This window comes from Salvelinus fontinalis, chromosome 19 (genome assembly GCF_029448725.1).
Source record: "Salvelinus fontinalis isolate EN_2023a chromosome 19, ASM2944872v1, whole genome shotgun sequence".
NCBI lineage: Eukaryota > Metazoa > Chordata > Actinopteri > Salmoniformes > Salmonidae > Salvelinus > Salvelinus fontinalis.
Genome location: NC_074683.1, coordinates 9,882,009 through 9,898,880, shown reverse-complemented (window position 1 = coordinate 9,898,880; position 16,872 = coordinate 9,882,009). Strand labels below are relative to the sequence as shown.

Sequence of the window (16,872 nt, the reverse complement as noted above, 5' to 3'; positions counted from 1 at the left end):
AATACTGCAATGTCAATATATATTCGTTTTTTTGTTGTTACATCATTTGTAAAATAATTACACAGATATTGAGTGAAACAAATCATTGTTTTTACATACAAAATGTCATTGTAATATTGACTATAATACAGTTATATGTGCAGCAGAGCAGCGAAGCGGTCATTTACACCCATGAAGCAACTACAGAGGCTCCATTGACACTGTACTGCCACCATCCCATCCACAACACTACACAGACCGAACAAACAAGTAATTCAAGGGTGGATATGGATCAGTCAAGTGGATTATTCTCAACAGCACTCATCTTAAAACAATCTCTGTAATGAATTGGAGACTTAGTTTTTAAGTCACATGACACCACAGACAATACATATGTACATTGGCAACATGTCTGTGCTATAATTCTGATTGAACATGCTTCAGGCCTAAACAAACAGAGCACCAGGCCTGCCATGTGGTGTGCAGTAGACACCCACACAATATTTCCATTCCTAAGCCTGTTTATGGCAAGGGTTTACGAGCCAGGTCTCACAATGGTATTAGTGTTCACATGAGCAGCCTGAACACAGTCCTTGTTGAAACGTACGGCTGTGCTGACTGTAAAATTCCTCTTTAGTACATAACCAACAATGAATTAAAAACACATTTTCAACTGAAAAACATACAAGGGGCAAACAATTTAATGTGAACAATTTGAAAAATGTTCAGTCGTGTATATTATCTTGGGTAAAGGATGTACTGCTTGATTAACTTATACCAACAATGTACTGCATGAAAAAATTATCTAAATTAAAAAATATTCAAATAAAGCACAAAATGTATATATTTTCACATTGGGCTTTCATAGTGTCTCTGGATATACAGTATAAATATATCCCTATGAAATAAGTGTTTCCATAATTATGTATTAAACAAAAAAAACATCTAAATATACTGAACAACAATATAAATGCAACATGTAAAGTGTTTGTCCCATGTTTCATGAGCTGAAATAAAAGATCCCAGAAATGTTCCATGCGCACAAAAAGCTTGTTTCTCTCAAATTATGTGCACAAATTAGTTCACATCCCTGTTAGTGAGCATTTCTCCTTTGCCAAGATAACACATCCACCTGACAGATGTGGCATATCAAAAAGCGGATTAAACAGCATGATCATTACAAAGGCCACTCTAAAATGTGCAGTTTTGTCACACAATGCCACAGATGTCTCAAGTTTTGAAGGAGGGTGCAATTGACATGCTAACTGCAGGAATGTCCACCAGAGCTGTGGCCAGATAATTTAATATTAATGTCTCTACTATAAGCCACCTCCAATGTCATTTTAGAGAATTTGGTAGTACGTTGAACCGGCCTCACAACCACAGACCATGCCAGCCCCGGACCTCCACATCCGGCTTCTTCACCTGCGGGATGGTCTGAGACCAGCCACCCGGACAGCTGATGAAACTGTGGGTTTGCACAACGAAAGAATGTTCTGTACAAACTGTCAGAACCGTCTCAGGGAAGCTCATCTGCGTGCTCCTTATCCTCACCAGGGTCTTGACCTGACTGCACTTCGGGGGCGTAACAGACTTCAGTGGGAAAATGTTCACCTTCGATAGCCACTGGCACACTGGAGATGTGTACCCTTCACAGATGAGTCACAGTTACAACTGTACCGGGCAGATGGCAGACAGCGTGTATGGCATTGTGTGGGCGAGCGGTTTCCTGATGTCAACATTGTGAACAGAGTGCCCCATGGTTTCGTGGGTTTATGGTATGGGCAGGCATAAGCTAAGGACAATAAACACAATTACATTTCATCAATGGTAATTTGAATGTAGAAATACCGTGACGAGATCGAGGCCCATTGTCTTGCTATTCATCCATCACCTCATGTTTCAGCATGATAATGTTGCAAGGGTCTGTACACAATTCCTTGAGCTGAAAATGTCTCAGATCTTCCATCGCCTGCATACTCACCAGACATGTCACCCATTGAGCATGTTTGGGATGCTCTGGATCAATCTGTACGACAGTGTTCCAGTTCCCGGCAATATCCAGCAACATCGCACAGCCATTGAAGAGGACTGGGACAACATTCCACAGGCCACAATCAATAGCCTGTTCAACTCTATGCAAAATAAATGTCGTGCTGCATGAGGCAAATGGTGGTCACACCAGATAGTGACTAGTTTTCTGATCCACGCCCTTACTTGTTTTCAAGGTATCTGTGACCAACAGATGCATATATATATTATCCCATTCATGGGAAATCCATAGACTAGGGCCGAATCTATTCATTTCAATTGACTGATTTCCTTATATGAACTATAACTCAGTAAAATGTGTGAAATTGTTGCATGTACATTTTTGTTCGGTGTAGTTCTCTCTTCTGTAATATAACAAAAGTTGTGCTTCTCAGAGAAGATGTGGTTGTTAGGGAAAATACATCTAAATCATACATCATTAGTGTGCGTTGTGTTTAAAAGAGACAAACTGGGTTTGCTACATAGTTGTTGTTTTGTACTTTTATTCAATTGATGATATATACCCAGTAACTCTTGAAGAATATTATTTATACATTTTGTCATGAGCTTAGTAAGACTGTCGTACCACATCAGAACCGAAAAGGCAAGCTTGTTTTACTCCATTGTTTCTAAACCTCAAAACATGGTGACAACTATCATTTTGATATCATGGAGGATCAGTCGTTGCATCCACACCCGTCTATGAATTGGAGAGTAGTTACATTTCTCCATCTCCATCCCTCAGCTGTTGATAAAAACTGCGGTGGGGTGCCGGCTTTGTTATTGTTAGACCTGCAGATTGCTAGACCTGCAGATATTATACAACATATTGGACTATGTTTGACTTAAATACATAGTATAGTTGAAATAGGCATTATTTTCAAGTCTTATATAAAAAAGATATATAGATGACAAATATAATAGGTTGGGGGAGGGAGGGGAAGCTCCCAAGTAACAATTATCTTTATGGGTATAGACCTTGTGTGTCCTGTACAAATCAGGCAGAGCAGTGAGTGCGTTACTCAGTAACATTTACAGTCATTTTGCATGTTGCCTAGCACTACATACAGTATAATATGGCACGAAGCGTTCAATGTGCAACTTCAAGCTTTGGGCACTTAAAAACATCTGAGGTAGCAGAGGAAATCGGTACATTGTAAATCATCCATCTTCTTCTGATAGGTCACAGTTTCATTTCCTGTTCCTCTGGATTGGTTGATCCAGTTCCAGTCACACACTGCAGGGCAGGAGTGTTCCCTGCTGAACAGCAGCAGGCTCTTTTGGCATCACAAGCTGAGCATGCTCACTGCTGGGTCGTATTCATTAGTGCACACCATATAGGACTGGGCGATATGGCCTAAAAAGCTCATCTAAATGTTTCCAATCCTATGGCCGATTCACGATATATATATATCTTGATTTTTTAAATGTTTTCTTTAAATAAGCTTTGTTGCACAATTAAAGGTCAATACACCGCATTTCAAATGGTCAGGAAGAATCGAATGAATTCAAGGCTTTTGAAGTTATACCTAGGCTAAATAGAAGCCTTCCACAACCATAAGACCCATTAATAATTACATTGTTTTATCAAATTGTATTTAACCTGCTCGTTTGCAATAATCACTGATCTGGCTTTCAAGTCTGTCTATGAAAATGCCCTTTTTCTTTTCTTTTCTTTTCTTTACCCGAACCATGAACCAATAATGACCAACTTCTCTTAACAGGCATTATAGAAAGTTAACACAGGTCTCATAAACAATCTCTCAAGCACAAGCCCACGTGCTAGTGAGTAGCCAGCTAATCTCTACATTTAAAGTCTAGCCAATTTGGATCTATTTGCTTGCTAGCAAGGTAGCTAGAACAGTTGAACTGTTCTGGACACACCCTCCTGTCCGTCTCCACCTGTTTGAACAGCATGCTAGCATGTCCACTTTGTTCACATGTTGGAATCAAGTGGTCTACCTTATATAAAATTGTTCTTCTTATGCTCATTGCACATTTATAAAAACACAGACTAGACAGCTAGCACATTAACAGTATGTGGCTAAAATGCTCCTAGCGGTACTTGCTACCAAGTACTGTATTTCTGTCACAGTGTGACAGAAACTGTGCATAAATGTTCCACAATCATGTTCATTGATACTCCAGTTTTAGGAGGGTCTTAGGAGGGTCTGGGAGTCGAGACATAAAAAGGGTATAGTTAGAAAAGGTAACTTCTCCTCTGTTACAGTAAAACAATGTCTCATTGTGTTTGGGTGTCCATGTGACTGATTCTGTTGGACCAACCCTCAAATGCAAATAGAAGTGATCTTTAATGTTTGATGTGAGTGGCATGCGGAAAGGCTTGGTGTGTGTGTGTGTGTGCAAGTGGGAAGGTGCAAACAGCACAGAAGGAGCGAAGGAGATGAGATCAAAAAAGACTTCATGAGAACAAGCGCACATGAACGCTCATAAAACAAAACAAATCTTGATTCTTGCAATACAGGCATTTGTAACACCGTGCTAAAACCTACATTTACTAACCACAACAAAACATGTTTTAATGAGAATGTCTTATTGGATAGGTTTAGGTAGTCCCTCCCAATTTTCTTTTGTTTGGTTCCTAATTAATACGACCCAGCTGAGTGTTTCTTGTTTCAGTGTGGTCTTGAGGATGCTTTGCTCCAGACCAATAACAGTACATTCTGGTGCGCCAGCCAGTGGGCTAGCTAATCTTTGATGTCCTTGAGTACAGTCACCTGAGAGACGGTTTTCTTGACCCTCAGCGCGGTAAGGCGAGCTGCAGCGTTGGCATACCAGCACTCGCGCATCAGCTTGCCTATCACCCGCAGTGCCTGGTGAATCAAGAAGGATCATGTTCAATCAACAGGTCAAAATTGTACATTTTGGCTATTTAGCAGACACTCTTGTTCAGAGCAGAGCAACTTAGAATTACAGTAAGTGCATTCAAATAAGGTAGGTTAGACAACCCCATATCAGTCAATGCAAGTAAAACCTTCCTCAAAAACAGCAGTTCAATTTACAGAGGTACAATTCTAAATGCTAACCAAGCCAATATACAATAGGTATATTGTATTCCCAATCGGCCCTATGGCTCTGTAGTGGAAGCTAAATTATTATTATTATTTTTTTTAAGTCTAGGGTTGTAAAATTAGTCCAAAAATCCCTAGGCTTCCCGTTCTGAGGATTTCACGGAGTTCCTGCTTATTCCCTACCGATTCCAGGAATCTTCCAACCGGGACTTCTGGAAAACCTGGGAAAGTTGCAACCCTATCACAGTCCAGAAAATGTATCTCACCTCACAGCTCTGCCACTGGTTGGGAATGTTGGGTCTCAGTTTCTGGTCACAGACTATCTTTCTCATGTCCTCCACAGAAGGATCTGAAGGCACCATATCATAGTAAGGCAACTGAAAATCTTCTTGAAGTCCTGTGGGGGCAAAAAACAAGAACATTTCTTAATTTCCCTGGCACAAATGTACCATCCTTCATCAGTTCCATGGCAATATGAGAAATTGTGTTTACTTAATATCAGTGGTAAAATTATAATTCATTAATATTCATTAAATGATGAATCACTGAATAAAGTATATGCATCGCCTACCCAATAAACCAATAACTGCATCAATCACTACTCCAGTGTCATTTCTCTGAGTGCATTAGCTGCACAGACTAGACTTCCATTTCATTTGCTTAATGTTGCTTTTGTACTAAAAGTTGAATAACTTGAAGGTGTCCCAAATGGCACCCTATAGCGCATATAGGGAATACAATATTAGCTTCAGCTTTAAATACTGTCGTTTCTAGTAGCCTTCCATTGTATTTCCTTCCGGTCGCTTTTGTACTAAGAGTTTAAAAAGACGTACCCCTGATGGAACACCTCCTTGCCAGTTCCCAGAATACAAGACCCAGGGAGTAGATGTCTGCCCGCTTGAACGACTCAAAGCTGCCAATATTTATGGTGTCATCCAGCAGTTCTGGGGCCATGTACCTGCCGAGGGAGGGTGAACTCGTTAACTACTAACCAACAGTGGTATTAGGGTGAGTGAGTCAACACTGACACATCTGAAGACACTCAATGTCCTGGCAGAGATACAGACAGGCAGGGTTGGAAATTATCACCATCCACCCGCCAAATGAGAGTATAGTTTGTCATCGGCGGGTAAGAATGTACTATAGCTATATTTCACAGGCCATGTTGGCAGGTGGTCACACAGAGCATTTGGGAACTGTTTTTTTTGTATCCAAAGCCCACATGTAGTGGTTTGTCAAACTGACAAGAAAGGCTACTAAAGTGTGACTTTGTCGTTGTGTTTCCTGGACAGTTAGATCATTTTGTTCACGTGCTAGGTTGTTTATCAAAGTTAGTTTGAGTTTGCTGCAACTGCCTGCTGCTAGGAAGACATCGCAGTCGGAGATTATTTTTCCATCACAGACAAGCAAGTGCCTTAGTTGCCACGGTAACAGCCCGTCCCTTAAAGGGCAGCTGAATATTTTGGTCTCACCTAATGTGCTTGATTGAGGATGGATCACTCCCAAAAACGTTTATTCATTAACCTTTAGTCATTGCTCTCCTTGATTTATTTTTGTGCTTTTACATTTCTACTTATGACAACATCATGTACTTCTTGTAAAAAATGTCAGCATTGAGCCCTGAACTATAATAATAAATAAGCTGTATCACTCAGCATTTTGTGGCAGGCACTTTGGTGATTCTTGATGTTCAGTTGTAGAACTGTTTATCTGTTTTTATCATTGGATCGAAATGATTCATTTTAACATACATTGCTTAAAAGAAGCAGGTCACAAAAATTAAATTAAATTAAGAAATATAATTACTAGTAATACATTTTTGGGGGGTGATTTGTGGTGTAATTACGGAGAAAAATATATTTTGTAAAGTAAAAGAATCTTCCACCAGTGGCTGTTGGAACAAAAAGTTAATTTCCCACCCTGCAGACAGGCAGCAGACAGGCAGCATGCACACACAGACAAAGACATGTTATTATTATATAGACAGAAGACAGGGCTCCATGTGAGCAGCGGTCCCATCACTATATTAACAGTTAACAAACGGCACATGGTGTCCTAAAAATAGGAGCTCTGAATGATGAAGATAGCACGTGGACGAGGATACCTGTCGGCTAGCCATCAATTTCATAAACAAACGAGGGCAAGGGAGATGTAAAGACTTGGATGCGTCCCAAATGGCACCCTATTCCCTAGTGCACTATTTCTGACTAGAGCTGTGGCATTTTGGACACACTCAAAGTCAATGTGAGACCTTCCTGATCGTCGGCCAATATTGCTCCCTCCATCTCTCTAAAAAGGATATAAAAAGATAAAATACTAATAATTGAAAAAGTCGATCAAAGTGGCCAATAGACATGCCCATGCTCTTTTCTCTCAGTTAAAAGCTGCCTAGTTACCTCTTTGTTCCTACTCTGTGATTGGACGGTATATCAATGATGTTGGTACTGGAGTCGTGTTTCACAGCCAATCCGAGGTCTGCTATGACAGCCGTCCCGTTCTTCTTCACCAGAATGTTTTTAGACTTGATGTCTCTGTGGGCAATGGCAGGTTTCCCTGTAAAACACATCACAACTCATAGTTTTATTACATGTAATTTCAATAACTTGCTAAAGTGATACATGGGTTTATTGTCACTGGTGTATGGCCCTTGCAAAATACATGTCTAGTGCTATGAATGGATGCACACATTACAACATAGTTATTCAGGGTTGGGTAGGTTACTTTCTAAATGTAATCTGTTACATTTACTAGTTATCTGTCCAAAATTGTAATCAGTAACGTAACTTTTGGAATACCCAAACTCAGTAAAGTAATCTGATTACATTCAGTTACTTTTAGATGACTTTCCCCTTAAGAGGCATTAGAAGAAGAGAAACATTTATGTTACCAATTGAACAATTGCAGGATAAAGCAATGTTAACGTTTAAATAGCTCGCCATACATGAATGTTAAATTTTACTTTATGGGTTGGTTATGTAAGCTTCTTCTACCCCATCGCTTTCCACTACATATAATAATAATACGATTAAATTATATCTATACATTAAAAACCAAAGTCTATCAGAATTCCAGTCATTCCAGTAAATGTTATACCCCTTGATCTTCAAGAATAGGACTTGGAAATTTGGAAGAATAGATTAGCCTAATTGTTTACCTGAGTATAACCCCAAAACTAAGGACTTAATAGCCAGCCATACTGTGTTGTTCATGATTTTGTTGTCATGGAGGACTGATTGGGCTCATTGATTCAGGTTGAAAAATAATGCTGCCCTCGTGGAATGGCATGCTTTGAGCACTACTGAAAGGTGCTATTTACATGTGAAAAATGAATGCCATATGCTGCATTTGCTATAGGCCTATTGTTTACCTATTTGTTGGTGACTATTTGATATCTTGATAATGTACAGCTGTTTAAAAGGGCAAATCCACAGTTGAAACAATAACAAAATGGTCGCCCCTGTTTTGGTAAAAAGCTGAGGGATGGGCCTGGAGAAATGTAACCACTCTCAAAGTAATAGACGGAGCTATGGATGCAAGGACTGACCATCCATAATGTGATGATGGTGACCCTGTCTGTGATTTATTTAGAATTCAAGGCACACTTCAACACCATGGCTACCACAGCCTTCTGCAGCGATACACCATCCAATCTGGTTTGCACTTAGTGGGAGTATCATTTGTTTTTCAACAGGACAATGACGCAACACACCTCCAGGCTGTGTAAGGGCTATTTCACCAAGAAGGAGAGTGATGGAGTGCTGCATCAGATGACCTGGCCTCCACAAACGCCAGACCTCAACCCAATTGGGATGTTTGGGTTGAGTTGGACCACCGAGTGACGGAAAAGCAGCCAACAAGTGCTCAGCATATGTGGGAACTGTTGGAAAAGCATTCCTCATGAAGCTGATTGAGAGAATGCCAAGAGTATGCAAAGCTGTCATCAAGGCAAAGGGTGGTTACTTTGAATATAAAATATATTTTGATTTGTTTAACACTTTTTGGTTACTACATGACTCTATATGTACTATTTCAGAATTTTGATGTCTTCACAAAGAAAAAACCTGGAATGAGTGTGTCCAAACTTTTGACTGGTAATGTATATATCATTTATAAGTCCAAAAATGGATGTAGCAACTACAGATTGCCCCTTTAAGTCTATCAAAAGTGTGCGAGTTTGAGCATGTCTCCATTAGGTATATGGATTTTTTTTTTTTTTATCAGCATGCATTAGATTGAGCAATAAAAAAAGACTTTTATTCCATAAGCTGGGATCCGCACTATGCAGCTGTTGCAAGAGCGCATATTTCACTGGCTGTCCACTGGTTTCAAAAACAATGATTGATAGGCAGCTTAAACTTCTTGAATTCAACCATTATTGGGTTCAAATACACATTTAGATTGTGAACAGCCATCCACAACAACCACAATCCATAAGTTGCAAATAGCTAAATGAGAGAGCGGCTGTGTGATTCACATCAATGCGCTATGTAGATATCAATAATAAGTGATAGCTGTATCGCCGTAGACTACACCACTGCTGTTGTCCTTACCTCCAAGCGTTTATTCAAGTTGGATAATCTTTGGATGCAGTCAGCACCATTGGAAGACACAGCTTGGACTGTAGCCAACAAAAGCCTATTCCTGCTCTTTTCCCGCGAGTCATCAAACACATTTGGTGTGTCATCTTAGTGGTCTCTGACTTCTGGTCAGATTCGCTCAAGGTGGAACAAATTTAAAAACTTGGACCTTCTTTCAATGCGGATTTGAATGTCATTGAGAAAACAGAGAAGTGTCAAAGATTTTTTTACGCAAATTTAAAAGTAATCCATGAAGTAAATCTCTAAGTAATCATCTAGTTTTTCAAAAGTATCTGTAATCTGATTACAATATTTACTGTTACCAGTTTTTTTGTAATCCCTTACATGTAACGGACTACATGTACATGTAATCCGTTACTCCCCAACCCTGGTGATGGTTATATTCATGTCTATTCAATAACTTGCTAACATGGGTAGATGTTTGTTGTCACTGTTATATAGCCCTTGCAAAATATATGCTTACAATAGATTAACAGTAGTACTGTGCAAACATGTGAAAGAAAAAGAAAGAAAAATTATTCAGAAGAAACAATTTGCATAGAAATAAGGCTATCGGTGTGAATGCAACAAGCTCACATCAGCAAGTAACTAGCAACACAAAGAAGTGTGCTTAGAAAAGTAGCTTTTCTAAGATTTGAAAGAGGATTTTCTATGGTTGTTCTGTTATAAAAGGAGGCCCTCGCCAAGTCCCTGTAATTATAGTTCTGACCTTTGGTGAATCATTATTTCCACTACAAGAATACATGTCAATCCTGTGGGATGTTCAATAGAATATGTAAAGTGGGAATGGCATCAGTCCAAAACTAGACTGACAGATACACAGGTTTTATATTGTTATTGAAGCCTATACCACACTACAAATAAGCCTTGTAGTGTGTGGTATATCTGTGGACCTGTAGGATACAGAGACTCTAAATATGTTACATTATATCAATCACTCTAAATCTAAAAACGATAGTCATCTTAAATTCCCATTACAGGAATGTAAAGATCTAGGCTGAAAGGATTTGCGGTGCCAACACCTCACCCTGAGTGCCAATGATCTCCATGTGGAGGTGTGCCAGGCCGCTGGCGATGGACAATGCCAGAACGATCATGCCGTCCACAGACACTGTGTACCTGTTCAGGTAGTCGAACAGGGAGCCGTGCTCGTGGTACTCTGTCACCAGCCACAGCTGGGTCCAAGAGCCGTTATCTGTAGAAGACAGCAAAAGGGCATGGTCATACACCTGGGGTTAGTGTACAGTCATACTTGAGAACGCTTCTCGTCACACATTAAAACAATGTACATGACATGAAATGTAGTTAGGGCCAGGAGCTTTTCCTGCTTAAGTCACTACATAGTCAAAATAGCATATCAAGGGCAGTTATATCAAGGATGCGTCCCAGATGGCACCCTATTCCCTATATAGCATATAGGGCTCTGGTGAAAAGTAGTGCACTATATAGGGAATAGGGTGCCATTTGGACCAAATATGTCAATAAGTTCCTTTGTTATCAGCTGCAATGAATCCCAGGATATTCTCGTGTCGGAGCATGATGGTCTGATAGATCTCTGCCTCTCTGAACCAGGACCTCTCGTCACGGGATGAGAAGATCTTCACCGCAACATCCTCCCCTCGCCACTTCCCTCGCCACACCTCCCCGAAGCGGCCCTTCCCAATGGTCTCCTGCAGCACGATAGTCCGAGCTATTGTCCGTTGTACCAGCAGTGGTAGCCCTGTAAAGCAAAACAAAAATCAGATGAATCAGTTACACATGCTCTGTCACGAACAAAATCCAATTATAAACTCTGAGTTCACAGTGTGTTGTTACTCTCACTTGCTGCCCAATTTTCAATATTAAAACATCAGATTGATTTAAAATGCTAAATTCTTAAGGAGGTCCATCTATCAGAGCACCATTACCTGCTCTCCTCTGGTGCATGCCTAAATAGAATCACCATTAGAGACCCATTGACTTGATGGGGGATGCCCATTCTAGTGATTATGTTTCTATGACTGTACATTGAACCATACATGTATAGACTCTCTCTTACCGGAGCCTGAGCCAGAGGTGCTCATATCGTAGATGAGGTCTTTAAGACACTTATCAGGGGACATAAGACTTTGGTCATCCAGGGGCTCCTCCACGTCATTCTTGTGGGCCCGGTTGTAGGCACAGGGCTGGCCCTGCACCACACACACACCCAGCAGGATGCTCACACAGAGCAGGGTAGAGGGAACCAGGATGACTGCTGCCAGCTCCAGCCTGCCCCAGCCAGGCTCCTCCGAAGGCCTCTCTGCATAGCCAACACAACAGACACAGCAACATACTGTAAGTACACTACGTAAGAAACAGAGAAGGTCTTATTCAATAACAAGACTTGATCAGTAGATGAATGTGCAATGGCCCACACATTTGTGATATAAGATTTAAAAAGGTGGATGGGGATTTTTACATTAGGGATCAAAAAGAAAAAGACTTCCTGAACCCAAATCATACATAGGCTAATACTTCTCATTATTTCCATGCCCTCTAGTGGTGATTTCCAACCACTTTAGTAATTAACCCATTACTACCAATAATGTAGTCATTACATGCTGTTGCAGCTTGTGATCAAAATGTGAAGCTGAAATCTCTACCAAAACAAATTCAATTGTATTTGTCAAATGCGCCGAATCCAACAGGTGTAGGCTTTACCCTGAAAAGCTTACTTATGAGCTCTTTTCCAAATGTAAGAAAATTAGCAAATAGAAAATAGTAACACAATAGATAAGGAAGCTATATACAAGGAGTACCAGTACCGAGTCAATCTGCAGGGATACAAGGTAGTTGAGGTAATACGTACATGTAGGTAAGGGTTAAAATGTATTAGGCAATCAGGATAGATAATAAACAGAGTAGCAGCAGTGTGTGTGTGTGTGTGTGTGTGTCGTCGATATGCATGTGTGTGTTTTGTGTGTGTGTGTGTCGTCGATATGCATGTGTGTGTTTTGTGTGTGTGTGTGTGTCGTCGATATGCATGTGTGTGTTTTGTGTGTATGTGTGTCGTCGATATGCATGTGTGTGTTTTGTGTGTGTGTGTGTGTCGTCGATATGCATGTGTGTGTTTTGTGTGTGTGTGTGTGTGTGTGTCGCTGATATGCATGTGTGTGTTTTGTGTGTGTGTGTGTCGCGAATATATATGTATGTGTTTTGTGTGTGTGTGTGTGTGTGTGTCGTCGATATGCATGTTTGTGTTTTGTGTGTGTGTGTGTGTGTCGTCGATATGCATGTGTGTGTTTTGTGTGTGTGTGTCGTCGATATGCATGTGTGTGTTTTGTGTGTGTGTGTGTGTGTGTCGCTGATATGCATGTGTGTGTTTTGTGTGTGTGTCGTCGATATGCATGTCTGTTTTGTGTGTGTGTGTGTGTGTGTGTTTGTGTCGTCGATATGCATGTGTGTGTTTTGTGTGTGTGTGTGTGTGTCGTCGATATGCATGTGTGTGTTTTGTGTGTGTGTGTGTGTCGTCGATATGCATGTGTGTGTTTTGTGTGTGTGTGTGTGTCATCGATATGCATGTGTGTGTTTTGTGTGTGTGTGTGTGTGTGTCATCGATATGCATGTGTGTGTTTTGTGTGTGTGTGTGTGTGTCATCGATATGCATGTGTGTGTTTTGTGTGTGTGTGTGTGTCGTCGATATGCATGTGTGTGTTTTGTGTGTGTGTGTGTCGTCGATATGCATGTGTGTGTTTTGTGTGTGTGTGTGTCGTCGATATGCATGTGTGTGTTTTGTGTGTGTGTGTCGTCGATATGCATGTGTGTGTTTTGTGTGTGTGTGTGTGTCGTCGATATGCATGTGTGTGTTTTGTGTGTGTGCGTGTCTGTTGGAGTGTCAGTGTAAGTACACTGCTCAAAAAAATAAAGGGAACACTTAAACAACACAGTGTAACTCCAAGTCAATCACACTTCTGTGAAATCAAACTGTCCACTTAGGAAGCAACACTGATTGACAATAAATTTCACATGCTGTTGTGCAAATGGAATAGACAAAAGGTGGAAACTATAGGCAATTAGCAAGACACCCCCAATAAAGGAGTGGTTCTGCAGGTGGTGACCACAGACCACTTCTCAGTTCCTATGCTTCCTGGCTGATGTTTTGGTTACTTTTGAATGCTGGCGGTGCTTTCACTCTAGTGGAAGCATGAGACAGAGTCTACAACCCACACAAGTGGCTCAGGTAGTGCAGCTCATCCAGGATGGCACATCAATGCGAGCTGTGGCAAGAAGGTTTGCTGTGTCTGTCAGCGTAGTGTCCAGAGCATGGAGGCGCTACCAGGAGACAGGCCAGTACATCAGGAGACGTGGAGGAGGCCGTAGGAGGGCAACAACCCAGCAGCAGGACCGCTACCTCCGCCTTTGTGCAAGGAGGAGCACTGCCAGAGCCCTGCAAAATGACCTCCAGCAGTGGGTTGTAGACTCCGTCTCATGCTACCACTAGAGTGAAAGCACCGCCAGCATTCAAAAGTGACCAAAACATCAGACAGGAAACATAGGAACTGAGAAGTGGTCTGTGGTCACCACCTGCAGAACCACTCCTTTATTGGGGGTGTCTTGCTAATTGCCTATAATTTCCACCTTTTGTCTATTCCATTTGCACAACAGCATGTGAAATGTATTGTCAATCAGTGTTGCTTCCTAAGTCGACAGTTTGATTTCACAGAAGTGTGATTGACTTGGAGTTATATTGTGTTGTTTAAGTGTTCCCTTTATTTCTTTGAGCAGTGTATGTCTGAGTGTGTGGGTAGAGTCCGGTGAGTGTGCATCGAGTCAGTGCAAAAATGGGTCAATGCAAATGACCTGAATGCCAAAATAGAGGTGCTCAAAGTTGACCCATTTTGCATACCACACCCTACATCCATGTCTTCATCACTGAAAAACAGTTGAGTTTGATATCATTTGAAAGCTCACAAACAGGGTTATCAAACAGTTTTTTTATGAAAAAATGTGTAAACACGTATGTTGTAGCGAAGAACCTATTTTACATCATCTGAGGTGTCCGTGTTGTGCCCGTCATCGGTAGAATGAACCTAACCCAAGTTCAGACCACTGCAATTTAGCCAGTACACTACTGAAATATAAATTAAATGTAAATGTTAACTTCTAAATATAGCTGTGCGCAGCAATGAACGGGATTCACAGGGTGACAGAAAGGACAAAGCAAGCACTCTAGCATGTATGCGCTACCTTCCTTTATGTACAATCAGTGGAAGCATACCTTGAGGTATCTCTCAATACCACAAGGATGACGCTAGTGAAGTTTAGTCTAGCAGGTAATCATTGTTCAAATCATTACTTATAGTGTATTGAGTTTGTATACCAATTCTGTGGTCAATTTGGCTAAGTGTTTAAGTTAAGATTTAGGAAATATTTTCAGTGTTATTTTCAAAATGTTTCACATTGTTCATCTGCATAATTTTTATCTAACATTCATTTTCACGAGACAAAGTCTACTTGATTTATAGTTATTGCTATAGTATCCTATGGTGCCACTGTTGCCAATGACATCTTTAGTGCCACCAACTGGTCTGGTGTAGCCACCTAAGGTTGCAGTGAATTTGTATTCACACAGCTTCCAAGGACATATACATAAGGTTTACATACCAAATGTCATGGCCCCATGTCCATCGGTTCAGTTCTTATATCCCTGGTGTGATATGGTGCCATCTAGTGGTGTAGCGTGGCCCACTTTGAATGCAGCAACTAATCATTCTCAAATTCATTAGAGGCTAATTACACTGAACCAAAATATGAATGGAACATGTAAAGTGTCCCATGTTTCATGAGCTGAAATGAAAAATCCCTGAAATGTCCATACGCACAAAATATTATTTCTCTCAAATGTTGTGCACACATTTGTTTACATTCCTGTTACTGAGCATTTCTCCTTTGCGAAGATAATCCATCCACCTGACAGGTGTGGCACATCAAGAAGCTGATTAAACGGCATGTCATTATACAGGTGCACCTTGTGCTGGGGACAATAAAAGGAGACTCTATAATGTGCAGTTTTGTTACACAACACAATGCCACACATTCTTCAGCATTGAGGGAGCGTGCAATTGGCATGCTGACTGCAGGAATGTCCACCAGAGCTGTTCCCAGAGAATGTAATGTTAATTTCACTACCATAATCTGCCTCCAATGTTGTTTTAGAGAATTTGGCAGTATGTCCAACCAGCCTCACAACCATAGACCACACCAGCACAGGACCTCCACATCCGGCTTCTTCACCTGCGGGATCGTCTGGGGGGGGCTGGTTGCCAAGTAGGTGGGCCTATGCCCTCCAAGGCCCCCCCATGGCTGCACCCAACTGTAACTCAGTAACATTTTTGAAATTGTTGCATGTTGCGTTTATATTTTTCAGTATAATTGAGTCAATCTGATTTATGGTTCATGAGAAAGATTTGTTAAGTATACATTTCTTTCATTAGCATATTTGCATCTATAGTTAGTGCGGCCATATTTGAATGCAACAAAAACAAATCTCAAAACCATTAAACACTGATGTAGTGGGTCTAAATACAAAATATGTGGTGGATCTGACGTTGGGTTCAGGAGGAGATGATTGCAGTGATTTTCAGCCTTAGCGTTACATATGCAAAGAATGTGTCAATAGTTTCCCTTTTTTTCTTCTTTTTTTTCTACATAAATACCAAATTCAGCGTGGTTCATCTTAGGGATGTCCATGATAGCGATGATACGTTAAAAGTTTATACGCCGCTGTGGAGTGGATTTAAATGGATTTTTCATTTGTAGATAAGCCATTTTTTTACCCAAACTAAGTTAAAACGTATCATGGGTCTACATTCCGAAATCGGTGCCATTTGGTCCTATGGTTTATGAGAAGACGTTTTTCGAAGGTTTTCCAAAATGTCCAAGATGGAGGAAAATCTATCCTGATAGACGTTATGGGTCCTTGATGCAAATTTATTCAGCATGAGGAAAGACACTTACATACATAGTTTCAAGTCTCTAGGTTACATGTGCAGATATGAAGGTTTAAGAGAGACTGCTTATACCAGCGCCACCTATTGGCCAATCGGTGCCACTCTTTTTTACCAAGTAACTCATTGCATCTAGTTTCTGTGTGCCAAATTAGAATTTAAGAATACCAATGGGTTCATAACTTCACTGAGAACCCCTAATTACTACCAGAAAGATAGCCACCGGTCCATCTTCTATTTAATTTAAACTTGAATGGGAATGTC

The 16,872-nt window shown here is 40.7% G+C and overlaps 1 protein-coding gene across 1 annotated transcript in view; it reads right to left on the bottom strand.

Annotated features, from left to right (window-relative positions):
• Positions 1–2,496: 2,496 nt before the first annotated feature.
• Positions 2,497–16,872, bottom strand: part of LOC129816337 (activin receptor type-1C-like) — a 35,976-nt gene continuing 21,600 nt past the window's right edge. Inside the window, exons 3-9 of the mRNA XM_055870711.1 lie at positions 11,679–11,921; positions 11,132–11,360; positions 10,668–10,837; positions 7,439–7,595; positions 5,876–6,000; positions 5,309–5,439; positions 2,497–4,844 (exon numbers count right to left, since the gene is read on the bottom strand). Of these exons, the coding sequence (XP_055726686.1) occupies positions 4,719–4,844; positions 5,309–5,439; positions 5,876–6,000; positions 7,439–7,595; positions 10,668–10,837; positions 11,132–11,360; positions 11,679–11,921 (1,181 nt within the window). The 3' untranslated portion in view covers positions 2,497–4,718. The remainder of the gene's footprint in view (positions 4,845–5,308; positions 5,440–5,875; positions 6,001–7,438; positions 7,596–10,667; positions 10,838–11,131; positions 11,361–11,678; positions 11,922–16,872) is intronic.